The 26,665-nt window shown below is 45.8% G+C and overlaps 1 protein-coding gene across 7 annotated transcripts in view; it reads right to left on the bottom strand.

The window, feature by feature from the left end:
* KALRN (kalirin RhoGEF kinase) overlaps window positions 1-26,665 on the bottom strand; it is a 669,312-nt gene that overhangs the window by 410,828 nt on the left and 231,819 nt on the right. For all 7 annotated transcript variants that reach the window (XM_053903452.1, XM_053903454.1, XM_053903456.1 and 4 more), the window contains exon 6: window positions 4,095-4,217. In XM_053903452.1, the coding sequence (XP_053759427.1) occupies window positions 4,095-4,217 (123 nt within the window). The remainder of the gene's footprint in view (window positions 1-4,094; window positions 4,218-26,665) is intronic.

Below are 26,665 nucleotides of genomic sequence, written 5' to 3'. Positions count from 1 at the left end.
AAGAACATGTTGTGGCAAAAATTCAAAGATCGACCAATTTTAATCTTTTTTCTTTCAGAGTTGCTCATGTACCTTATGCAGTAGGGTATCACTCCCACACTCTTGGTGTGTTAATAATTCATGGCCTTTATTGGTACCAATTCATTGACAGAACTTGGGAAATTTCTGGCTTTTCTTCCATGATTTAATGATATGTAGTTACTTCTCAGTAGTAGTCATCTCAGCTGGAGTTGGGTCTTTAGCCAGTATATAAAATTAGACACAAACAAAACTTAAAAAACAGATAAAGTTGATTACTTTTGTTTATAAAACAACATACTTGGGGCTTCTTTAATTGTAAGTTCTTTGATCCATTGTAGAACTAATTCACAGAACATTAATTACTATCAGTAAAAAAAAAAAAAAAGAGCTTTAAGTCGGAGTTGACTGTCAATTTAAAAATATACATGAGGGGCACCTGGGTGGCTCAGTCGATTAAACATCCGACTTTGGTTCAGGTCATGATCTCATGGTTTGTGGGCGAGCCCCACATCGGGCTCTGTGCTGACAGCTCAGAGTCTGGAGCCTCCTTCAGATTCTGTGTCTCCTTCTCTCTCTGCCCCTCCCCAACTTGTGCTCTGTCTCTCTATGTCTCTCAAAAAATAAATAAATGTAAAAAAAATTTTTTTAAATGTACATGACTCCCCCATTTAAATAGAGATCCTTTTATTACACTCTATCATAGCATAACTACTTTTCCAATCTAAGACTTATTAGTTTATAATTATATATTTATTGGTGAGATTATTTATTAAACATTTGTCTCTACACTGGAACCTCCACGGAACAGACCATCTCTCTTTTGTTCACTATTATCTGCCCAATATCCAGCACAGTATCTGATTCTTAATTATTTGTGGAATGAATGAATGAATGAGGAAGTCATGATGTTAAGATCTTAAACTGGGAAGGTTGACTGAAAAGTTTTAGGATACTCTTGAATCCCCTAAAATTATCTTTTAAAAATGTGTTCATATACACATTACTCTGGGGAAAGGACCCACAACCCTTATTAGATTTCAAGGGGGTCTGTGACTTTCCCAAAAGGTATGGAATCACTGACCTATTTCAGCAGTAAAAGAGGATTCAATACCAAAGAACTTACCTATAACCTGAATCAAAGTATGCTACATGTACCTTTACATGGACAGATTTGTGGGCATATGTATAGGTGGGTGTATAATTTCCAAGAACAGTAACAGAAATGCCTCAGTAAATTTACAGAACAATCCACATTCACACTTCCCCTGAGTAGCTGATCATTCTATGGTCACTGGGCTCCAGGAGTGGCTGCTTGCATTCATCTGTTTCTTGGCAGCAACATCCATCACTCAGGCCAGAGAAAAGGAGTCTATAATTCTCTCCTTTCACCTGTTTGGGATGCTGACATCCCTCTTTGTGGGAGTTGTTTTTAATAACAAACCTGTAAACCTACTGGTTAACAAAGGCACAAAGCCACATTTATAAAGCACTGGTGCCCAGGCAGTTTGATCAAACAACCCTGGGATTTCCCTTCCCTTGCCCTACAGCCAGAGAGGAAAGCCAACCTAATCAGTCCAAGGAGGCCTCTGAGTGTGGCATGCCTTCACAGCCAGCCGTTGGAGACTATGAGATGGGCTGAGCATGCTAATTAGCTGTTGTATATTAAATCTCTTCTCTCTCTCCCAACTCCACAAGAGGCTTCCCTTCAGTAAATTCCCTCCCTTGTTTTTGTCCTGAAAATGGAGACTTCCAAAGTAAATTTGTCATGAGAAAGGTTTCTGTTGTGCCATTAACTCTCAGTGATCCGTATTAACAGAGAAGAGCAGTGGTGCAGATAATTCAAAGCCAAAGGCTCTATTTAGCTTTGTAGTTCATTGTTTTGAGGGGCTTGGTAGCAGAGTTACCTCCCTAATTATGTTTGTCTTTGCTTCTTACTAAAATGAGTTTGTCTGCCTCAGGGCCAAGCAGTTGGGTGACATGAAGATTCTGGCACAGAATTTGTAAAATTCACCAGGGGATGTCCACAAGGCACCCAGATAATCAAACTTGACTAGATTTGAGTTCACATTCTTAATCACCTGTGATCAATTGCTTTGCTCCTCTGTGACTAAAGTGAGCCAGGGATGAGACATAATTATAGGAGACAAGTTAGAAGGAAATGAGTCTTTACATTTAGATGAAGACACAAGTCTATTGTAGGCAAAACTGATAACAAAATCAGTGTTGATGTTTTCCTTGCCTGGTCCTACAACCTCCTATTCTGTAGCCACAGTTCTCTTGCTATGCTAATTTCATGATGATCATCTCTGACTTACACCTTGCTATGGTTCCCTGTGCTAGTCATTAGGGCTATTCACAAATACCCCGCTCTCTTCTCCCGAACACATGGTAGGACATACATCTCCACTCAGCAGGTTAGATGTGGCCGTATGCCTGATGTCAGCTAATGAGATGTGATCAAAAGTGGCATGTGACACTTCTAGGCAGAAGGCTTCAGAGCCAGCAAGTGCGGGGCAACCAGCAGCATGTGAGACGGCGGCTGCTCTGCCAGCCTGAGTCCCCAGTGACCTTGATGAGCAGAACTCCTACCGGCCAGTGATGGGCATATGGTAGGACCAAGAAATAAATCCCTATTGTTTTAAACCACTGAGATATTAGAGTTCTTGTTAACTCAGCATATCTCTATCACTGCATATATCAAGCTACATCATGATTGGGTTATTTCCCCAACTAGACACTGAACAACTTAAGGCCAAAATGGTTTCTTCTTCAGGACATGAAATTTAGTACATAGCGTATTTAAAACAACCTGGTAGAAAATGAAACTCCCTTCCTGGCCTCTGTGATCCTCCATGTTTTATGTTTTCCTGACACTTGCCCCCCCTCCCAGCACCACTGGCTGAAATAAGAAGGTGTCTTTGGTGTTCAGATATATGGTGGGGTTGGTGTTTGTGTGTGGGGGGGGGCGGGGGGGGGGGAGTGGCAGTGGAGTTATTCTTTTTGACCAGGAGCACAAGTAGGAAGAGCTGGCAGAAGAACAGAGGGAGGTAAGTCAGAGAAAAATTAGGCTACAGGCATTTTGAATAAAGCAGGTTCAAAGGGCAGACAAGATTTTGAAATAAAGTCTTGGGGCAACCACACAGAAAAAACAGTATCCCAAAGTGTTAGGTTTACAAAGGATCATAGGTTTTATCTGGACTAGACCTCTACATCATCATCATCATCATCATCATCATTATAACACCAATATTAACTGATAACTTACTATGAACCAGGCGCAACTCTAACCGCTTTACAATTAACTAATTGAACCCTCACAACAACCTTATAAGGTAGTTATTACTGCCATTTTACAAACGAAGAAACTGAAGCCCAGAGAAATAAATTCCATATGGCCACACAGCTAGCAAATATCTCTGTGAATTCAGCATCTGCTTGAACACTCTTCAACCTGGGGAGTTTGCTAGCTCCCAGGGCCTCCCACCCGCCTGAGCTACATCCTGCCTCCCCTTCCAACTGCACTCCCCCACAGTTCTGCCTTCTAGACCAACACAAAGCAATTCTACCCTCCTTTCTCCAAGGTAAACCTTCATATATCTGAAGGCAGCAATTATGTATCCCTTTAGGCTGCCCTTCTCCAGTCTAAACAACCCCAATTCACTCAACTGTTTCCAATGAGCCTGTGGTCCCACACCATCCCAGTTCAGTCACTCACATATGCTAAGGACCCAAAAATGTTGGTTAAATCAGCAGAGTGGAACTGGTGACTTTCCCTTATAGTCCTGTGCCGAGCAAATGCCTTCTACAATCCCAGCACCTTTCTTTCACCAAGTAAAGCAGAGTCTAGAGGCAGAAATGGAGCCATAATCTGCGACAGGAACAGCAGGCTGGCCATGTGTCCTGCACACATCCCCACAGAATGCTACAGAATCCGCATGTTTAGAGTTCCTCCTTTTCACTCAGGTCTCAAGTCTATTTCCACCCCTCCCTCCTTCTTCTCCTCCCCCCACAGGTCCTCCCACCCCCACTGCCCAGCCCCCAGAGGCAGTACAGAGAGCAGGCCCTCTACTCACCATGGAGTTCATGGCAAAGTGATTGTGCTGTGTCTGGAGGTCTAGAGCATGCTGGTAGCTCACACCGATCTCCGTATGGCTCTGGAGGAATAACTCCTTGTTGTGGCTTATCCAGTCGAACATCTAGAGGTGACAAGAAGGTACAGAGTAGTCAGAAGGGTCATGGGTCCAACAGTGCAAAACTTTGAGCTACTGGAGAAAAAAAAGTCCTCCTGCCAGAGCCCAGTGAGAACTAGTCATCATTCTCAGAGTGGGGGTGGCCCACAGCCTGGTCTCCCAGGAAAGCCCTCACTTTTAGCATAAGGATGCATCAGCCTCTGTGCTACTCTACAGAGCCTAGGGGAAGAAGAGAAAACGAATGAGAGAATCAGGGAGATGGGGGAAAAAGCTATTGTTATTACCCCTATCTACTACTCCTTTGGAAAAACATTTACAAAGCCTCAAAAGGACACCATGCTTGTTTTAGGGACAGGTGCTGAGGGCACAACATGGAGGCTTAATCCACTCCCTACTGCACTAGCAGAAGAGAAGCAACAGGGCACCCTAACATGCCACTGATCCATATCATGTCACCCAACCACACACATTGTTGAATTGACTCTGGACTATACCACCTTTTCTCATGACTCCACAGCCCCCCAATTCCAAGGTTTCTGCTATAACCTATCAGGAACCAGAAGAGGAGGGATTTGGGGGATAGGGTGAGCACTGCCTGGCGCAGTGGGCACTGAGCCATTTTCCTCCCCTTAGCTCTCTACCCTGCTTTTTGTTTCGGCTTCCACCTCTCTCCCAGGCAGCCCACACACATTAAGGGGAGCTGACCAGAACCCCAGTTCCAAGGGACGGATCACTCTAAAGGTTACCCATCCTCGGGACACCACATCTAAGCCAGTCAGTGTAGGACATTTCCCAGCCAAAGGGATTGTCTCAGAAAAGGAATGTTATCCAATTCAGTACAATAAGACACTGGTCTGGGAAAGTAGAACCTAGTTCTTCAGATATAATTTCTGGTCCTCTGATACTGTCATTGTGACCCTGAGCCTCAACCCCCACCCATTACAGCCATTCTGCTGGCAGCCTAAGGGTGAAGCTGATGAGCAGAGAAAGGGTATAGCCAAAACACTGACAGGAGGCAGGCAGATCCCTGATTGAGCTTTGCCTGATCTCTGGCTTGTTTCTGGACTTCCCTAGTACCCAAGCCAAGAAATCCTCTTTATCATCCAAGTGCAGTCAAGTGATGTAACAGGAAAGGTGTGAAGCCTTTGAAAAGACGACTGCTATACTTGGAACTGAAGCCCCATAGTTTGGGACGGGCTCCGCTGCAGAGCAGAGCATGGAGGAGCCGAGCACAGGTGCAGGCGGAGAAGCTGCAAAGATGGCTCCAGCCTTCCTAGAGGCAGAACCTCAGACTCATTTATTATTCCCCTTTGAACAGCGAAGTGAATTTGCTTTTTCAATTATATTCAACCTTTTACATTTACAAGACACTTGCTATGTGCCAGGTACGGTCCAAGGCAATGGAAAACAAGAGTGACTAAAATACGGTTCTTAGGTTTAAGTGGTTTAAAGGCCAGTATGGAAAGCAGACAAGGACTCAGATATAATGCTAGTACAACTTGGCACAGGACTTGATTGAAATCATGACTTGAAAAAAATCTATCAAGATAAAGTCCCATATGTTCTTCCATGCTAGCTCCCACCCTTAATGGTCTGGGGACAAGGAAGAGCAGAGAAGGCTGCCCATAGGAGGTGTCACCTGGAATTAGCCAGGGTTGGGTGAGGGAGATGGGAGCTCCAGGCAATGGGAAGACCTAAGAGGCAGAACTTGGGGCAGCCAGTATGTGCAGCTTCTGGAAGCATCCCAGCTGTGCTTCCGGAGCCTGACGTGAGGAAAAGATGTGGCTGGAGAGGCAGATGAGGCAGCTGACTATGGAGAGCCCTGGACACAGGCTTTAAGAAACCTGGACTACACTCTGTGGGCAACAAGCAGCAGTGGAAGGTTTTAAGCCAAGCAGTGAAGTGTGATATGAGCTTTGATCGCACTGAGGGATGTGGACTGGAGGGGTGCGGCAGGGCAGAGAGAAGGGTTAGGAAGCTGTCACAGTAATCCTGGTGACGAGGGGTGGGTGGGGATTAGAATCTGGAAGCCTGGGTTAGGGGCATGGTAGAGGAGTCTGCCATGGGCAGGAGTGGGCAGGCTTGAGAGCTCCTGGGAACAGGACTGAGGACTCATAGTTACTCTGGGAGGGAGGGTGAGGAAGAGGTAGGGAATAGCCAGGTGTCTGGCACAGCACCCTGGGTCCTCATAGGAAAGGTGCTACCATGAGTGCCACATAAAGAGGAGGATAAGAAGCTGGGGTGGGGATCAGGAGATAGCAGGTTCTGTCTTAGATGTGCCAAGTTTGAGAGGCTGATGAGAATTTCAAGCAGAGGTGCACTGTGGGCAGTTAGACTTCTGTGTCAGGAGGTCAGGAGAGAGACATCAAGGCTGTGGTAACTCACAGTTAAGTATAAACACATCACCTTCCAAATGCAATCATGCATGGTTTGGAAGTGATTCTCCCTTTTGAATTACCCAGATCACTCTCAGCTATCTCTCTGGGATAATAAAGGAAGAAGGAAAGTATCACTCCTCACTTTCGAGTATCAGAGGATGTTTCAGGCTGGGGGCTCCTGCAGAGTCTGGGTCAACATCTGCTGTGTGCACTATCCTGGGTCTGCCAGCGGTAGTCAACTCCAGGGCGCTGGCACAGGTCAGGGCTCTCCCTCCCCCCGCAATTATTCTTAAGGACAAAGGGAAAAAGAAGACAAGTGCCCCAGGAGTGTAGAGAAATCTTATTCTGTAGTTTTAGATCTTTAAAATTCCGCCTCTCAACCCCATTTTAAAATAATTTCTCATCTCTGTTCCTTATTGACAAAAGAATCAATAAAGTTAATGAAAATCTGAAATGCCTTAAGTCCTTAGAACTTGTGATGAAAAGCACTCACTCCATATGCTTTCTTGGATATCCCAGTGGCCGAGAAGTGACCTTCCCTGTATTTTCTGTTAAATGACTATTTAGATACGCAAATAAGCAGTGAAGTTACATGCTAGCACCAGAATGATTAGATTGCCTGGTGCCAAGTCCCTGCTGGACTACAGAGCAGGGCTTGCTGGACAGGGGCCAGTCAGGCTGGAAAGCAAGAAGAGAAGGGAATGAAAAGACAGGCAAGAGTAGGGTGCGCAGAAGAAACTATGCACTTCTCTGAATGGGCTTCTCACACAATGTCCACACCCAGGCCATTCCTCAATTCTGCCTCCACCGTGGAGCACACCAGCAGCTCTCTGGTGGCTGGGGGTTCTGGCAAGATCACTGGTGCTGGAGGCAGAGCTCCAAAGAGGTGATACATACCTCAGGGAGAAAGAAAAAAAGACCTACTCTGGGGACCAGATGGTCCCACATGACATCAGAAACCAGAATCTCTCCAAGGTGGCTATTTCCTAAGAGACAGTCTCAAGTCTTCTCTGGGCCCGCGTCTACTGCCTTATAGTATATAACTTGCACCCTTGCAAACCTGGCTATCTGCAAGGGTCACCATCATTTCTTCTGCATTCAATACTACTGGTTGCGGAGAGAATGTGGTCATATGTGCACATGTGCATGTGTGTGTGCACTCATGTGCATGTGTGCACTGAGTAGGATGAGGACTGGGCTGGCTCCAAGCCTGGTTATGTCACTAAGTACCCATGAGACTGGGCAAGTCTCATTTCTGGGTTTCTCCTCATTTGCAAGGGATAAGTGGCTCCCTGAAAGGAGGTAAGCTCCTGGTTTTACGTTCAGCCCAGTTTGGAAATTTATGGAATGCATTTTTTTTTCATTCAGAAGAAAATAGTTTTAATGAGTCTCCTGGATCAGAAGGTATATTCATTGCTGCAATTTACATTTCTAACATTTGAAGAAAAGAATGACAGTGAGAAAACTGGTGTTATTTGGTAACCAGAGAAAGGCTTAGTCTCAGCCCCAACATTTGTCTGGTGTGTTAGAGTCCAAAATGTCTGTCAGTGCAAAAAGCATGTCTCAGCTCTTGGCACCAATGCAATAAAGAATTAAGGATCAGTGCCCAAAGTAAAAGCAGAAAACAGTCTTATTAGAGCAACAGTATACCATCTAGGGAGAGCAGGCAGGTTCCGAGAGGTGGAACTGGCCCCTAGGTTGTTTGGGATTGGATATTCAGTGGGTCCTTCTGGGCTAGAAGGAGTGGTGATGCACAGCGGGGTGGTCTCTAACGGATGCTGCTTCCCATCATTTGGGGTACTCCTTTCACAGGCGGGGAGGGGGAGTTTTTGAGCCCACAGGGTTAGTACCAGACTCTTCATGGCAGCCCTTTTCCATGGGGGTGGGGCTGTACCCACAATACAAATGCATTGTAATGAGTCTAGGGTTACCCTGGGGCAGAGGTGGAATAGGAGAGCAAGCTCTGCTCCTGTGGCTCTTGATCAGTCAGGCCCAAACTCTTGGAAGACCCAAGGTCAGGATGTTGTGCCCCCAGGCTTCTCATGTGCAATCTATTTATCACTGTTCTTGCCGTGAGCTCAGGTCTAACTGCCCATTTTATCACTTGGGATAAAATCTTTGGGACTCTGAAATCTTTGAGGTCAAGGGATAAAGGTTCCTCAGGGCATGCCTTTGACTTCTCATATCTAGCTTCTACCTAACATGTCCATTCAAACACTTCATCTCACTGCGTCCATTAGGGCTGTTTTATAGACTGGGAAACAGGCTCAGAGAAGCAAAGGCCGGGGTCTAGAATTCATTCACTACACCCAGTGCACATTCACTGAGTGCCTGTTGAGCCAGGCTCTCGGGACATTGCCCTGCCTCTTGCACATAGCTGTAGGACCTCTTGTGCCTGGTCTCCCCAGGGGAGTTACTACACAAAAAGCAGCCACCAGGGCCCTGTGAGGTTCTAGATAAGGTAAGGTGCTATCCCTCACATGAAGCCATTCACTCTCCAATACCCAGCCTGCTTCTCTCCCCTCACGTCTGCCCCACTAGGGCCTGGGGATGGCTGATTCAAACAGCTCCACTTACTCTCAGTAAATACTTGCCAAGTGAATGAATGCATGCGTGAGGTGGCTCTGGGGTTGCTAATTCCCAGACAAGCTGGCCCTTTCTAAGCTCCATTCCAGCCAGGTCATTTTATGATTTGATCTATTGGAATTGGGCTCTCTGGAAGACACTTGAACTAGACTGACCCAAAAAAGCTAAAGGAAAACAAACAAACAAAAAAACCTAAAGACCATATCTCCACAGTAGTTTCAAACATTTTGATCTTTTTTTTTTTTTGAGAAGCTACAAATGGTAGGTTTAACAAAATTTAATATGACAACAAAATTCTTCTAAGAGGAAAGTTCATGTCTAAATAATGAAATTTTATCTCTTTGTTTGAAAACTAACATAGTTTCGTCTCATTAAGAAGATAGATGTTACATGTAAGCTACTTGGATTTTTGTTTTTTTTGTTTTTTTTTCTTTTTCATGTTTTGCTTTTAACTAAACTATGTAATTTTTTTTTTCATGCTGGCTACAATTCAGCCGAAAAATAAAAATCTAGTTCTTAGTATATAATAAATGACAAAAAGAATCTATTTAAATGCAAATTAGGAAAATAAACAGAAACCTTTTTCTCCTTTTCTTATGAAGATAGGGATAGCAAAAAGGTTACTATTGTTCTGTTCTGTTTTTAATGAAGCATAAACTATTTCATGGAGCAAAGAAATTAAATAAGGATCTTGGGCTTATTTTCCTTCATTTGCCAAATTTAGCAATGGTATCTGATTTAGAGTTTTAACTTTCAAACCACCTTACCACCTACTGTTAATATTTTATATTGTCTGTAATTATAGATTATATTGTTTTTCAAGTTGCTTATATTCAGCTTTGATAAGTTGATTAAGAGGATAGAAGGCAAGCAATGGATTTTCTTTGCCTAAATACATACATTGCGGTATCACCTGTGTCTCCTGGACCCTGCTTGTACACAGGAGTGACCCAGCCAAAAAGCTTATGCCCTAAACAGTGCTAACAACTCCTTGCCGGTGAACCTGGCTACATCTTGGACACACGTGGTCCATTCCACAATAAAGTTTTATGTGTATTAGAGTGCAAAGAACAGAGCCTCCAAATCTTGGGTTTGAATATAGATTCTGCTATATAAACTTTGGTAAGCTAGGTTATTGGTCTGAGCATCTGTTTCTTTATCTGCAAAATGGGATAACAATTTATACTATTTTAACCTTTGGGTAATAAATAGTGAGATTTAAATAAGGTAATGGTTTTATGCTTTAAGTGCTGCATACCTGATAGATTTTTAAACCTATTTAACGAACATATTCTAGTGTACATATTACCCTAACATTTTCATTTAGAGCACAAAACAGATGAAAAGTATGGATTTAAAATTGCAGTAGGTTCACCTTACTGCAAAATCACCGTGGGCTAATAGGAATCATACTGCACCTCATATACAAACATGTCCCCAGCCCACCCCTTCCCAAGAAGTACCCCACAGTGACCACAGGGTGCTGCACAGACACAGCCCAGAAACACCTGTGCATCTTCCCATTGCCTCCACTTTCACATACACAGAGGGGCACTGTGGGTGCCCTTGCCCACACAGGATTCAGAGACCTGTACACCCCTCTAAGGGTTAAGCTTGAGGGCACTGGTGCCCTCCTGGCCTAATGGTGTGGCCGGACCAGGACCTTGCTCTCTCCTGCCTTGCTTCCAGACCTTCCCTTCCTTATCCTCTCTGCCTTCCCCAACTTTTTCACTATTACTCTCAGTCCCTTAGGCTCTTCACAGCTTTTCACTCAGGACAGACTCCCATTAAAATGCATCATTCCCACAGCCCCCCTGAAATCAGTTTATTCTGGATATAGAAACAGCTCAGTGAGAAAGTAAGGCCCTTTGTGATCATGACCCACAGGTGAGATCCAAACTGTGGTGGCAGAGGAGCACTGGATAAGAGAGGTGGAAAGGAACAAGGAATGAAAAGTGCATGGGAACCAAAGATAATCTCCCCACCTTACAATTCTGTGTTCATGTGAACTCTAACTCATGCTGGGGCATATATTCTCAAGCAAACAGGGCAACACGTAGACTCCGTAACCCTTAAGACCCTTCAACTCTGGTTTGTAATTATCTACTCTTCTAGGATTGCAAGCTCTCCTGATAAAGGAAAAAAAGGAACAAAAGGAGAAAAAATAAAGGACCCCAAATGTGGACCTAGTTTCTAGGTTCCCAGAATTCCTCACTGGAGAGACTTTGACATGTCACCTCATGCGTATCCACAAGGCTTGCAGGCCATGGGCACTCAGGGCTCTGAAAGGCCATCTTTATACTGAGAAAGGGCAGGCAGTTAGGACTTGTGCCTGATGCACTCTAGGTGTCAATAAATATCCACTGAGGGAGAGGAGGTGCTCTGGGCTCTGCCTGTTTCCCTTTAGGCATTCGGCGTGTCGATGGTACACTTCTATATGTTGTATAGAAGACAAGCCATTTTTCATCTTCCACCATAATCCCAGCTGCTCTAGGGAGGATGGCTCAGCATGGTTACCTGGGAGACCCTCTCACTGACTCAACCAGGACACCAAACACTTTCACTGACCAGGCTCTGTCTCTGACCTATAGATATCCTATCAATCCCCTACCACATTTCTTACACTTTCCCTATTCAAATTCCCTAATTCCCAAATCTCAGATCTAACATTCTGTTGCTCACCTCTAGAATGGTCCCAGTTTCTCTATAAAAAAGGCCAATATCCCACTGTGAGCAGTGGGTTAACAAAATCTTTCCCCTTCTGCATGATAATCTGACCTTCATTTAATATCCCAATTCTGTTTCCCTGGAAACAGGTGAAGACAGTATGTGACAACATGTTACATGTTGCCTATGGTAAGAATACCCACCATGACTGGTAAACTATCTGCATTGGAAGGACAATCAATGAACTGTAAATATCCAATGGGGACACCATAACCTGGGCTTCCCTGAGTTTGACAACTCATGTTAACGGCACGCCCATTACAGGGACTCTGGAAGCTGTGCCAATGATGTTGTTATAAGAGCTACTGGCTCCCATGGGGCATGGAGTTTTTAAGCCATGACATCTTCTGTAGCTGCCCACCGTGAATCTTGTCTTCTTGTACCTGAGCTGGACTGCTGCAAAGACTGTCCTGTTGGTAGTCATGGTTGCCATATTATATCATCTTGAGTAGATCAGTGCGAAATGTGACCCATGATGGTCTTGCAGTCAGTGTTCGGTAGAGTCCAAGGAGACTCCCTGGTAGGTGTTGTCTCCAAATTTCAGAGCCAAACTATAAGAACAACAGTACCATGCCTCTTCTCATCTTCCCTTCTTTCTCTATCTTGCGCTGTCATTCTCAATTTCTCTTGGTGACAGAGTAATGATAGTGGTAACAATAACAGCATCTAACATTTGTTGAATGCTCCCTATGTGCTAGGCACTATTCTAACCACTTACATGTTAACTCATTTAATCCTCTTCATCTCATAATTATCTCCCCAATATTAGCCCCCAATATTATCATTTCAATTTGACAGACTAGGAAGCTAAAGCACAGAGAGGTTAGCTGAGATTCAAACCCAGGTGCTGATGCTCTTAACACTGTTGTTAACACTTCCAATGTGCTCAGAGCTTCACTCCGGCTACTCTTCCTGTTATCATCAAACTTCTAGAAGTACATTCTGCCCCTGTTGCCTCCATTTTCCCTCCACCCACTTCCTCCCTAACTCCTTGTAACAGGGGCTACCTGTCCTACTTCTGTAAGTCTGCACCCACAGTGAAAACCAACCATCTCCTCCTTTCTGAGCCCTTGGTTCTGCCACTCCTCCTTCCCTTTGGTCTCACCTCACAATCCAGCGCGGGCTTTTCTGAAACTCCCTCTCTCTGGCCGTGCCCAGATTCCTCTCCTGCTTTCACAGGCCTCCGCCCCAGGCAAAATTCTCCCTGAGGCACCAGCAAGTCTACACTCACACTCTTCCCTGACACCTCATGTCTCCACACAACCAACAATAGAAACACTCTCATTGTGAAAGCTGACCAATTGTCCAGTCCTACACTGATCTATCCAAACTTGCCTCCCACTTCTCTCACTGCCCCTTCATGACCTCCTTTCATGTCCTTCACACCCTTACTGAGACGGTCTCAAGACTTGGCCCTCTGACTTGTATTCACCAGGCTCTGCCCACCTAAACATCCATCTAAGCTCACATCTTCAACAACACGAGTGGTGTTTCCTATTTCATGTGCCAAGCTGTACTTGAGGTTCCACACCAAGAACTTCAATAGATGACCTCATGCGGTCCTTATAATAATGGTACAAAGAAAGTATTGTTCAATCCATCTTAAATATGCTGAAAACTCAGTGTGAAGAGTTGAAGCAAATTGTCAAAGATCCCGCAGCTTGTAAGTGATGAGTATCAATTTAGAATCTCATGTCCATCTAAACCTAAATCCCATACAATTTCCTGGTTCTGGCGTGCCCTCTAACCATAACTTCCCAGATAACTGACAAGAATAAATACATGCCAGGCTCTGCACAATGAACGTTGTGCATAAACACTGTCTCAATCCTCAACCCTGGGAGCTAGGGGATACCATCATCACCACCTTTTTTGTAGCTGAAGAAACAGATTCAAAGAGATTTAATGACTTGGCTGAAGTCACATAATGAAAACTCAAATGGCATATTGAAGACTCACTAGGTCTGCATGACTCCAAAGTCCATGCTTTTAAATCACTACCAAACTGTCTCCCAAATAAACACTTAAATTTCAGACTATTCCTAGTGACTCAGCTCAATATGAATATCCCAAGACAGCATCTTCAATTACTGTGTCTTTTCTATGAAAACTATTACCTTCTTCTGACTTCCCACATCTTCACCCCATCTCCCAGATCCCATTTGTTCTTCCTTCCCTCAAATAACTGATATATGCCCTTTATTTTTCATTACTGCTACTAATTGCCACACAGCCCCTCCTGCCTGTATTACTACAGTCACTTCCATACTGGTCTCCCTGGACTCCATTTTCTCCCTTATACCAAGCCATCTGCCCCTACCAGGTTCATTGCTCTAATATACTGCTTTCGACATGTCAAAACACACATGTGTATGCACACATGCACACACACACACACATTCACACAATTACTGCTGCTGTCATCTACAATGCAAACAAAATCCAGTCTCCTTGTTCTGGCATTCAAGACACTCCCCCCCTCCTCAGCTGGTCCAAATCTGCCTTTCCCTATTATTTCATACCACTGTCCTATACCAAGCATCCTTTCGAGCCATATGCTATTCACTGCCATGGAAATACATCATACCATGCTCACTGCCACCCCCATATTTGTGCTACATCTTTCCCCCTATGAAATGCTCCACACCCAAATACCCAAATTATTCCCATCCTTTGAAATGCAATTAAAGTGTCATCTCCTCATCATGCCTTCTTTGACCAAGTGAACCCATACTGCTTTTTCTTTTCTCCAAACTCTCTGCTCTGGAATCTACTGCAGGAGTTCACAAACCTAGCCTTAATTCAGAACTATCTGAAGTGTTTTTGTAAAAAATATAGCTTCCTAAACTTTGCTCTTAAGATTCTGATTTAGTAGGAGCTCTCTAGATGATTCTGGTGCACTTGCATTTTTTATTTAAATGGTGCATGTGGAGACTCATCATCTGTCCACTATAGGGTAGCTGGTATCACACTTAACCCTACCATCTATAAACTATTTGAAAGCACAAGTCAACAACCAACATAGACCAATGACCCGTGAAGGAAGAGAAGCACATAATGTAAGCCCTCTGTGAAGCAGAGAACTACAAGCTGAGTAGTGAGCAGCAGTTTTGATGGGTATAAAAAAAACAGAGTTCAGAGCTGGTAAGGTGGTTGGAATTTTGGTGATAGAATATTAGGGAAGAGGGAACTAAGAGAAGGAGCCCTAAAAATCTTCATTAAAATTTCCTTCAGGTCTTTGGCCAAATCCTAAGCTGTGCACCTGCAAGGCAAGACTCCAGAAAGTCTAGCAGAGAATAGCTGCAGGAGGTAGAACATACTGAGAGCTGAACAGAAATTTTAGGTTATGCAGTACTGGGGAAATGTTGAGAGATCTAAATCAAACCGTGTGAGGAGACTTTGGTAAACATTCTGGGCGCTGAGTTGGGTCCCCAGAAAGAACCAGGATATAGGAGTAGGAACTACAACCTAAAAATAAGGGCTCTACCCTCAGATTAATGAAAAGATGGAAGTAGATCTGTCATAGCAAAGCCTAAACCAAGGCTCAATAGGATCAAGATCTGCTAGTAATTTAACTGCATCCCAGAACAAAATTTAAAGGTTAGAAAGAGATAACCTAATCCAGAGTCTCTACAATGTGTCATCTGCAATATCCAGTATAAAATTACAAGCCATGTGAGGACACAGTGAAAAGTGATTGACAAGCAGAGAACAAAAGGCAATGAAAACAGACTCAGAGATGACCAGGCTATGAATTGGCAGGTAACATTTTCAAGATAATCATGATTAACATAAAGAGAATAGGAAGGAAAGGGACAAAATGAATTAAAAGATGGAACCTGAAACAGAGTTTCCAGTTTTCTGTTTCTTGTAGCCCAAAGCATCCTGATACGGTCACATGCTCATGATGCTTAGCACAATATTTTATTTACTTAGTGAGTATTCACTGTATTCTGGACATTGGATAAGAGACTAATGATAAACAGCAATGTCAGAGGCTAGCGAGGGAGACAAATGTAATCAATAGTCTGTCAACTTTAAGTGTGAAAAGTACTATGAAAAGTATATACCAGGAGCTGACAACAGAGGAGCATTGGTCCCATTTGGCGGAGGTAGAGGTATGGAAAAACATGAATGGCTTCCAGAGAGTGGCAACAGCTGAACAACACTTGAAAGACAAAAGGATTTGGTCAGGTGAAGCTGTGGATGAAAACACCTTAATGAAATGACATAACTTGAGCAAAGGCCTGGAGGCTTAAAATATGGAATAGAGAGGAGGTACACAGAGTTCCAGAAGTGAGAGGTGGTGAGAAGGGATGACAAAAGATGAGGGAGGGGCTGGGTCTCAGAGGGGCAAAGATTGAAAGGCAGAGAAACTGGCCTTTATTCAGTGTGCAGCAGGGAACAAGTAAAGGGCAGTAAAATGGTCAAATCTGTTTTTAACCCTGACTGGGTGTCTACCCTGAGGTCCCCAGATAAGACAGTGATTTACCTCATTGCAAAGGGGAGTCCGAGCCAGTCCTGATCTCACAGAACAAAATCAATTAGCACATTACAGACTTCTCACCGAGTGAGGGTTCTCCATGCCCACTCCCTCCTTGTTTTCCCCTCACACTCCTTGTTCTTACAACCCCTTCAATGTCTGGGTCAAATATGAAGGAGGAGGTAAAGATAATGTATTAAAGGTGCCCAGCACAGAATATAACACATAATAGATGCTGAATGCATGTTAATCCCGTTCTATTTCCCCCGGGTTTAGCAGGATAAGCTGGCAGTCACAAAAAGTAGTTGCTTTATGATTAGAGAAACTCAGACTGCAAAACTTCCTGCTCAAATCACACACTGCCCTTGAAAATGAGCTGTAGCTCAGCCTAGAGAAGCACATGATCACGTTAGGCCTTAAAAGGCCATGGTCCTCACTCATGCCTTCCTCATGCTAAGTGATGGAGTGAAAAGTCTCACCAAGTCCACAATTAATGTAAATGCTTTCAGACTTTAAATAACGTTTTTTTTGTGTTTTTCATTTCCAGTCTGTTTGCCTGGATGGACCAAATTCCCTGCAGCACTGGCAATATGCACAGTACCCTCCCTCTGGGGAAGGAACGGTCATCCAGGAGCCAGCAAGTCAAGCAGAAGAGAAACAGGACCAACCAAGCCAGGAGTCAGCCTAGGCAGCCCCGGGATATTGACTCTGAGTGGCCAAATTCCTTCCATCTGAACCACAGATGCTGATAAAATATTCTCAGCAACGGAGTGAGAAAATGTGCTTCACTTACTTCCCAAAATGTAGAATTGAAGAGGTCAAACTCTATTTAATCCAAGCTGAGAAAAGAGTGCCCAACTTTATCCCAAAGCTAAATTTAGACATAAACTGAGATCTGGCCCTTGGCAAGTTAATTTAGATGAGCTAATGCTTGTTCCTGGCATACAGGATGCACTCAGTAAATGGTAACTATTATTGTTACTGCAAAAATGGAGCGTCTGCTGGATGTTCTCATCCAGTCCTCCCACGCATCCTAAAATCGGCTGTGCCAATCACTTGCACATCTGGGGAAAAAATTCCACATGGGCTAAGGAGGAGGTGGCCCTCCCTCTGAGGGAAGAGGGTGGCTGCTGTGCTGCAGGGGTGTGTGCTAGGTGGGCTTGAGCTCCAGCTGAGGAAGGAACCTGGCACTCCCCCTTTTTTCTTTGCCCTCTTCCCACAGCTTCGGCAGTGGGGTCTGGGCAGGCAAGGGGCAGCACGGGAGCCAGGCTCAGGCACATCTAGGAAGAGAGGCTTGGTCATGCTTCCTGCTTCCAGACCCCACCGGGCAGAGCACACCCTGCAGATGCTCAGGAAGAACTTAGGGAATGAAGAGCCTAATCACTCCTCAAAACCCTTCATTTCTTTCTTTTTTTTCCTGTATTTATTTATTTTTATATTAAATATAATTTATTGTCAAACTAGTTTCCATACAACACCCAGTGCTCATCCCAACAGGTGCCCTCCTCAATGCCCATCAGCCACTTTTCCCTCTCCCTCAACCCCCATCAACCCTCAGTTTGTTCTCAGTATTTAAGAGTCTCTTATGAAAACCCTCCATTTCTTTAACAATCTTATGCAGAGGCCTGCGGAGAACTCCTGGGTTCAGTTAGTGCCCTTGTCCCTGTGAGCAGGGCAGAAATGTAGTAATGGGACTATTCACGGCATAATGCTTTTAGCAGCCTGATCACCACTCCTGTCACGCTTCTGTGCCTTCAAAGAAATTTAAATTTAATTTAGTCACCCATCCTTCTCCCAAAATGTTTTTGGGATTTCTTTCCACCCCCAGCCTCCAATCCTACTGTCGTGAGGTGAAGGCCTGGTCATTACCTTAGCTCCCTTTCCTCCCCAGCATCCAGTAGGTCACCTGGTCCCACTTCCTTTCCTTTCGAGTGTCTCCAGAGTTTGCCCCTCTCTTTTCCACTCCCACTGCCACCTCATCTGCTCACCCTTGGATTAATATAAAAAGACCAGAAGTGGGGATCCTGCCTCCCAATCTCTCTCTGCACTGCAAGATGAAAGTTACTAAAACCCCAGTTTTTAAGTGGCGTCCTTTGAAACCACTCAGCAGTAGGTGGTGCTCTTGTGCCAGCTCAGAATGCTCACAAAAGTTTTGCTCCATCAGGCAGCCCAGTGAGCATGGACTGTGCCACAGTCCACTCTTGATTTGGTACTGACTGTGTGCCTCAGGGGGACACAGAAGTATCTTAAGACACCGGACCTGACCTCCAGGAATTTGCAATATATTGGGAGGAATGAGGCCTCTGAGCATAAAATCACAATACAGGTTGGAATAGTCCAGTTTGAGGGGAATGGATAATGGCTACAGGAAGATGCCCAGAGGAGAGAAAGACCACTTCCAAGAGGGAAGAATGAGTAAAGCAGTGTTTGAGCAGACCTTCAGCTAGGGTAGGGTTTCAATAGGCAGAGTGAGAGGGAGGTTGGTATAAAGGCAGGAGACGGTAGGGCTGTGCAAAGCACAGAGAAGGATGTCCCGAAGGTGTGGCCCAAATGCCCAAGTCCAGTCTCATTCCCCATTGTAGTCCCTTCCGGTTTGCACCTCCTCTTGACACCTCATGACAAGGGTCAGCTTCCCAGGGAAACCTCCTAGGGCAAGACAAGCACCACTCTAAGGTAGGACCAGTTGGTCTACCTGATCTGCATGGAGAAAACCAAACATCCCTTTTTCTCTATACCAAGAAAGGGCATGTCTTCTCTCACCACATCAGCAACCATCCCCATAGCAGGGACTTTCTTGTCCTAGAAAAGGCTCTCTGAGAAGGGCTGGAGGTGAGCCAAAGAGTAAGAGACTGGGGTTTCTTGGTGAAATGGGAAACATGGGGAAAAGCCTTCTGGGATTTCAGGAGAGGCAGGTTTCCTCCAAGGGAATTAATGTTCCTTTGGGTGTTTTACCATGAGTTTTCTGACTCTCCAAGATAAGACCACAAAGCTTTGGCTCTGCTTAGGAATGACCTCAGGGAACACCAGGGGACACAGGAATGAACATCCCTGATCTGGGCATACCTAACTCAGGGCACCAGAATCCTGTCAACTCAACATTTCCATACTAGAAAAGCCTCTCTATGCATACGTGTGAAAAGACATCATCTTCTACTCATATACGAGATAGTGTCTCATTCAGTTTGAATGAGAGAATGTAATTCTCTGGGTGTGTATACCTTGGAGTTTCAGACTGGCTAACCTGAACTACAAGAAACAAGTGTACCACCCCCCCCCCCAAAACACACACACAAAATCTCTCTCACTTGTAGAAGTGGGATCAAGAGCTGAGACCCCTCCCCATCCCTTTTCACATTTGAAAAACTGGTCCCAGGAATGCCACACTGAAGAGCTTAGAGCCCATATCAAGTGAAAATAGGACAGAAGAAGTGATAGGAGCTCACCTGGAGCAAAAAAAGACTGGGAAGGTCCATGAGGATTCTCTTCAAGTCATCAGAGGGCTGCTGTCCAGGAGACAGAAGGAACTAGTTCTGGGGGGCTCTAGGGCAGAGCTGAGACCACAAGGTGGAAGCTCCAGAAAGACAGATGCTGGTCTGGTGGCAGGAGGCCTTTCTAACAAACAGTGGTGTGTAATGATGAAACAAACAGGCTGCTTCACAAAGCTGTGGCTTCCTCCACCCAGGAAATGCTCAGCAGAGAGTCTAGATGATGCATGTCAGAGAAGCCCTGAGTAAAGGATTAGACCCGCTGATTCAAAGATTCTAGCATTCTAAGATGATCCTGGCAGGGCCTGAACTATTCACCAAATTCCAGCTTTTCCCATGGCCCCTGGTTCCTCGGGGAGTGGACCCCCAGTTGTAACTCCTGGGGAGCCATGCCGCAGGGACACTGTCCTAGAGCCTGAGCTCCAGCCTCTCTGGGAAGGGGTGCTCCCAGAACCCACCCTGTACTTTGGGGCTGCCATGCCTTTGCTCATGCTCCTCCCTCTTTCTGCACCCCAAGTTCAGCTGAACATTTCCCCATCTGCGTTGTTTACATAGCCAGGATAGGCACCTCGGTGGACTTTCTCTATGCAGCAGCTAACTGTTTGCCAGCGCCCCCTGCTCCAACGTGGTAAGGCCTGACGGTAGCCCATCTGCTGGTGGCCTGCCCCAGCACAATATTTGGCAGTTATTTAATTGGCTTACCTTCAGCAACAGTGTTCTAAGATCTTGCCATCCTGGTCACATGCTTCCACTTCCTTTCCTTTCTACTAGCAGTAGATCTAGTAGCTATTATTCACTGACCAGTTCCTCCTCAAGACCCCTTCCTGGTCTCTCCACGCACCAGGTACCTACCTCGCCTACACACTCTGCTGTCGCATGCTGCCCACTGTCTGCTCCAGCGCCCTTGCTGTGAATGAGGGTATACTCTCTGCCTTCCTTCCCCAGGCCCCAGCAGGCTTCCCCATGCCTCTCTTCCATTCCTGATCCCATCTATGCACATGGTCCACCTTGAGTCTCTCTCCACAAACTGGCCATCTGCCGAGCACCTATTGGGCTCTGGGCATGTTAGATGCTGTATACACATTTTCTTTCACCCATTACCAATCCTAAGGCGTTTATTAAAATCTACATTTTACTGATAAAGAGACAGCTCACAGAGCATAACCTGGCCACAGAAAGCCATTCAGCTAGCAAGAGGCTGGGCTGGGATTCAAATCCAGGTCTCTGTGACTGCAAAGCCACAGAGGGTTGCTGGGTCTTCTGGCCTTTGCTCTCTCTGCCCTCCAGAGGAGGTCTGCACCACACACGGAGCTCTGCCTTAGCTCCACCCACAGAAGGAAGCAGGACCACAAAAGGGAAGAGAAGCAACAGGTTCAGAGAGAATGGAAGCAAAAAGAGTGGCATGAGTGCAGGCTGGAGGGGCGTGAGGGCACAGGGGAGAAAGGTCACAGATGGGAAAGGAAGGAGAAGGGTGCAGGGAAGTAGGCTAGAAGAAAAAGGGAAGGACGGTGTTTTGGTCCCTGCTGTAGAGACTCAGTTTGTTCTTTCACTTAACAAATTATACCTGAATTTCTTTTTGTTCTTCAAAAACAGTACTTAAGACATTCCTTCCACTTCCCCTACTGGGGCAGAGCTGACCTGTTACCTTTATTCCTTGGGCTACCACCCACTGTCTTCCCAAAAACACTCTAGGCACCCCAGCCCTAATTCCCACCTAGAAAGCAACACAGACCTAGATACTGAACCAGGCTCTAACCACCAGAGTGGGTATTATTTCTGTGCCATCCTTTTCTCATAAGCTATCAGGAATCACATCAATGCCGAACCTGATTTTCCCTATGCTTCTCTACCCAGTGCTTGGGTGGGAGACAGAGTCCCCAGCACCTAGCAGAGGACCTGGCACATAGTAGACATGTAATGTCAGCTGACAAGGGAGTGAATCAGTGTTTCTCAGTTACTTTCCTGTGCCTCACACAACTTCTGTCTCTGATCAGGACCTTCTGTTTCTAGCTCACCTAAATTGCCACAGACAGAATCAGTGTGGCAACCTGGATTCTGGAAACATTTTTAACGTAGTGTCCATGTTCTCGATTCCAAGGGGCCACTATGGGGTCCACAGTTCTGTAGGGTCCACATATGCAGGCTATTTACATATGGCTGTCTGGTCTCACCCCTTGGGAGATCTGAGAGGGAGCTCCACCCCTCCGCCCCGTGCCTAGACTTCCTCCCAGTCCTGCCTCCAATCTGCTCTCCACACCTACAGGCCTCCTGCAGACCTGTGACCTCTGTATACACTGGGGCTGAAAATGCAGGAGAGGCAGAAAGGATGGAAGGAGGAGAAAAGCAGCTTTGACAGAAAACACTTGCACATGCACTCTGCAGAACACTGTGACTTGGATTATTTTTGGACTCTAATGTTTCTAATGTTCAAGAGGAGGAAATGAGAAAAGTAAGTAGAGATTCCCAGGACCGGCAGGCTGGAAATAATACAGGACACTGTGTCCTGTCTTGGGACGGGATACGGACACACTTCCTCACCCTGAGCCCAGGCAGTGGGGGGTGCAGAGGGTGGTGGTTTAGGCTCCCATAGGAGGAGGGAGGGCAGGAACAAGAGGGCATGAAGCTTTTCTCCAAAAAAAGCAGGAAATTACAAACTGCCCAGTAAAGACCTTGCCCTCTGGCTGCCCCAAGGTTGCAGCTTTTTGAAGCCATCCTCCCAACAAGAAGGGCTCAGGCAAGTGAACCACAGAGACTTGGCCGCATGTACCCTGGAGACCTGTCCAGCACCTTCCCTTTCACTAGAGCAGTGATGAGGACCCCCACCCTCCATTCCTCCCCAGCCCCTGCAGCCACCTCCTAGGTTGCTAGCTGGCCCGTGCACCCCTTCTCCTGCAGGGCAAGGTCAGTGTGTGTGTGTGTGTGTGTGTGTGTGTGTGTGAGTGTGTGTGCGTGTGTGTTGGAGGAGGGGAGTAGCCCCAGCCTCAGAGCAGAGGGCCATCTTCCTACACGGCCCACCCAACTCTTTCCCAGGCATACTTCCCAACCTCACCAAGCCTCAGCTCTCCCACCCACAAAACGATGCCCATATTCACGCCTGCCTGGCCTGCTACACAAAGCAGATGGGAGACCAAATGATGAACCACCAACTAGATGACTTTGGGTGGGTCTCTACCCTGGGTCAAAGTTTTTTATGTAAAAGGAAGGGCTGGACCACAAAACCTCTAAGGTCAGGAGTGTGAGAAGACTTTAAAAACTGACATTTAAAAAAAATATTATGTATTATAATTGCTACAATGGCACTTCAGTTTGACAAATGACTATGGAGTCATGCTTGCTGCTGACTTGAGGGGTGTGGGGCTTGGACGTGTGGCAAAGAGAAACGGCCAGTGTCTGGCAGGGAGGAGAGGCAGAGGAATTTCTCCACAAGTGGTCTTACTGGTTCTCATCGCTCCAGGCAGGATAAGACTTTGGGTCTTGCTTTGGGCCCTGGGGAATGATCAGAAATGTTTATACCTTGGAGGGAGAGGACAGGAAACAGCAGTGGATACTTTGCCCAGTGACAGGGCATCCTGGGGATGTCCTAAATTGCTGATGTGGTTAACAGACATACAAACAGCAAAACACAATAAGCACGTAACCCTTAGCACAGTGCCCTGATGCCTGCTGCGATGTCCTTCCCCCAGCGGGCCCCATAAATATTTTCTCATAGTAACATGAAAGTAACATTATTTTTTTTTTGCACCAATCTCCAAGAAGATCAAAATATGTAGATGTGTTTCTTGGATGGACTGTAGGAAGTGTTTCTGGCCCCAAGTTTGCAGGAGAATAAGACAAATACACTTTTAGCTATAATGCAAAGCAGAAGGTGACAAGTATCTCAGATACATAACGTACATGGGGAGGGGGCAATCCCATCCCCCTGGGAGAATCACTTTCCTCTGTGGCTGCTTCAGGGACAGACTGTTTTCCAAGAGACCTTTCCTGTGGCAACTTCCCAAACCTGGACCCATCACATATGACCCCCATTTGACCTAGGTGCTCCTCTTTGTGCCTCGGGCCAGGGCACCACACAACCTAGTGACCTCTGGGGACCCCTATGAACCTACATCCTAATTGCCAATTTCTCTCACAACTCAATCCTCAATTTTGTTTCATTTAGGGATTACCAAAAATTATCTGGAGCAAGTCCATTGGGAAGATAGCTTGGATGACACTCTGTGTGGTCTTGGCAGGCACCCAGTGATTGAAGAGGAAGCCATGACTGAACCATCACAAGAAGAAGGAAGGGAAATCTGGTGCCAGGCACCTCCACACATCACCCCACTCGATTTTCATAACAGGCCCAGGCAGCTCAGGCCCCCCCCCCTTTTTTTTTAAAGCAAGAACAGAACTCGACAGATGATGGTTTTAGTTGCTGAGAAAGACTTATTTTCCATCACCAGCCAAGGTGATAACTCTGAAGAGAGAAGAGCCTACTGTAGATATATAGGGAAGAATGAATAACAAAAAGGCAAAAATGTTTACAGAATTGCTGAGCTATAAAGAGGCTTAGATATCATTAGTAGGGCAAGTCTGAAAGGAAGAGGAATGACAGGCACTATTGACTGAGGTGGGTGGGGGTCTTTATCAAACTACTTTGGAGATTCTGATATGTTCCCTTACAAACCTGTTCTCTACCAAAATGCCACCACTACGACAGCCACACACGTGCCTCACCACCACACTTCTCCCGTTGAAAGGCACTTTCACAAAGAGAGAGTATTAGTAATGAGAATAGTGTGGTGTAGAAGCAGAAAAGTTAAAAGAAACTGAGTTAGCCCGAATTCTTCATCTTTGTTTTGTTGGGAGCATAACTGGTGGTCAGAGATTAAAGACGTGTGTAAGGTCTCCCAACTGACAAAGTGGCACCTCAGAACCAAACTGAATTCCCACTCACACAGCTCCATTTCAGGCCAGATGGCACCCTTGCATGTAAACAGAATTCCACCATGCAAGGATGAAGATGCAGGAAGGTATTTAGAATTAGGTTCTGCAAAGGGAGCTTTCCCATAGGCAGCATCGTGAGGGTAGGCTCAGGTGACCACTGAGGCCAGTCTCATCAAAGCAAATGCAAAGGTCTCGTCTGAGCAGATGCCTGGGTTACAGAGGAGGTGGGCACCTAAATACCACTCCAACTGTGGTCTTGAGCATGTCCCAAGCATTGGTTCACCCATGAAACAAACACACTATGCTGCATAAACCAATAATAAGCATAATTCCAGTACTGGAAGCCCTGCAGAGTGGCTTAGTCCTCCCTCTTTTGGGAATTCTCCCACAAGGTAGTGGGAATATACTCCTTTCTAGAATGGCTTTGGGCAAGACTAGAGCATGGGCCTCCTGGGTAGACATCAGTTTTTATTCAGAAGAGGAATAGATGAAGATTTCTCTATCAGTTAAGTCCCTTATACACTGGAGCCCTTTGAGGCTCTTGTTTCCTGCAAAGACTGGAAGACTGTGGGCCTTCCGCAGACTGGAAAGTTGGATGGTGCAGCAGCTCCAGTATTTTCTTTATCTTTTTTTTTTAAGGTTGTATTCATTTTTGAGAGAGAAAGAGAGACAGAGTACAAGTGGGGGAGGGGCAGAGAGAGAGGGAGACACAGAATCTGAAGCAGGCTCCAGGCTCTGAGCTGTCAGCACAGAGCCCGATACAGGGTTCAAATCCATGAGCCATGAGATCATGACCTGAGCCGAAGTCAGACTCCTAACCAACTGAGCCATCCAGGAGCCCCACCTCCAGTAGTTTCTGATATATGTCACTGGCATCAGTACATTGGTGGGCATCATGAGGTCACAATGGCTGTCATCATGACAGTGTGGGAGGTAGACTTTCTGATCTCAAGGTCTTTTCCAGTTCTGCCGTTCTAAGATGTGCCCTAGGCACCCAGGAAAGGGAGGGGAGCAGCTAGGAAGGATCCTCCACTGAGGAGCAAGAGGACATGGAATGAGGCTACTTAATGACATTAATACCACAAACTGCCCCCTACTGGGGAAGAGCCCTCCCTTCTCTCTGGTAATGGGATATGACTGCAGGGCAGACACCTCCATCATACAAGGTCCACTGCAGCTGTGGGGGCAATCAGCTGTGAGACAGGTCTGCGAAGAGAGTCGTAATCTGCACCTGGCTAATGAGGACAGCCCGCCTGTGTTCTGTGAGCACAGTGGAGGACAGGCCCATTAGTTACAGGCTAGAGAGCACAGGACCAAGGCAGTGCTGCTCATCTTCCAACAAGACGCATTGTGCACTACTTGTATCACCTCTGAATTGCCCAGCCCTCCCACAAATTGCTCATTAAGGTTTTCCTAACATTTCTGAGCTGCAATATTCCCTCTTCTCTAAAAACCCCCAATCATGGAGGTTGTGCCTAGGGCATGGGGTGCACACAGCAGACATAAGTAATAATAAATAGCAGTTTGTGACAGCTTGCTGTTCCAGGACAGAAATTCTAGCCTACTCATCTTTATCCAAGTGCCTTGTTTGGGGATCATGACAACTGCTCACAGAAGTTCATTAAATGAATAGTGGCCTACTTTACGAGTTATCGTGGAACAGAGTCCTTCCTCCCTAAGTGTTTAATTGGCAGAGAAAATGGCTCCCTCCTCACCACCCCCAAGATGAGGAAGGATCATTTCAGGGGTCAGAGGAAAGTGATGAGAAATGGCTTCACTCCCCAAGGCCAGCTGGTAAATGGGGAGTACCACGTATTATTCAAGCCCTAGGAAACAGCTGTCACCCCACAGAGCCAGAGGTGATAGACC

Source organism: Panthera pardus, unplaced genomic scaffold, assembly GCF_024362965.1.
Source record: "Panthera pardus isolate Hobbes unplaced genomic scaffold, ASM2436296v1 HiC_scaffold_16, whole genome shotgun sequence".
Taxonomy (NCBI): domain Eukaryota; kingdom Metazoa; phylum Chordata; class Mammalia; order Carnivora; family Felidae; genus Panthera; species Panthera pardus.
This window is presented reverse-complemented; position numbering and strand designations above follow the sequence as displayed.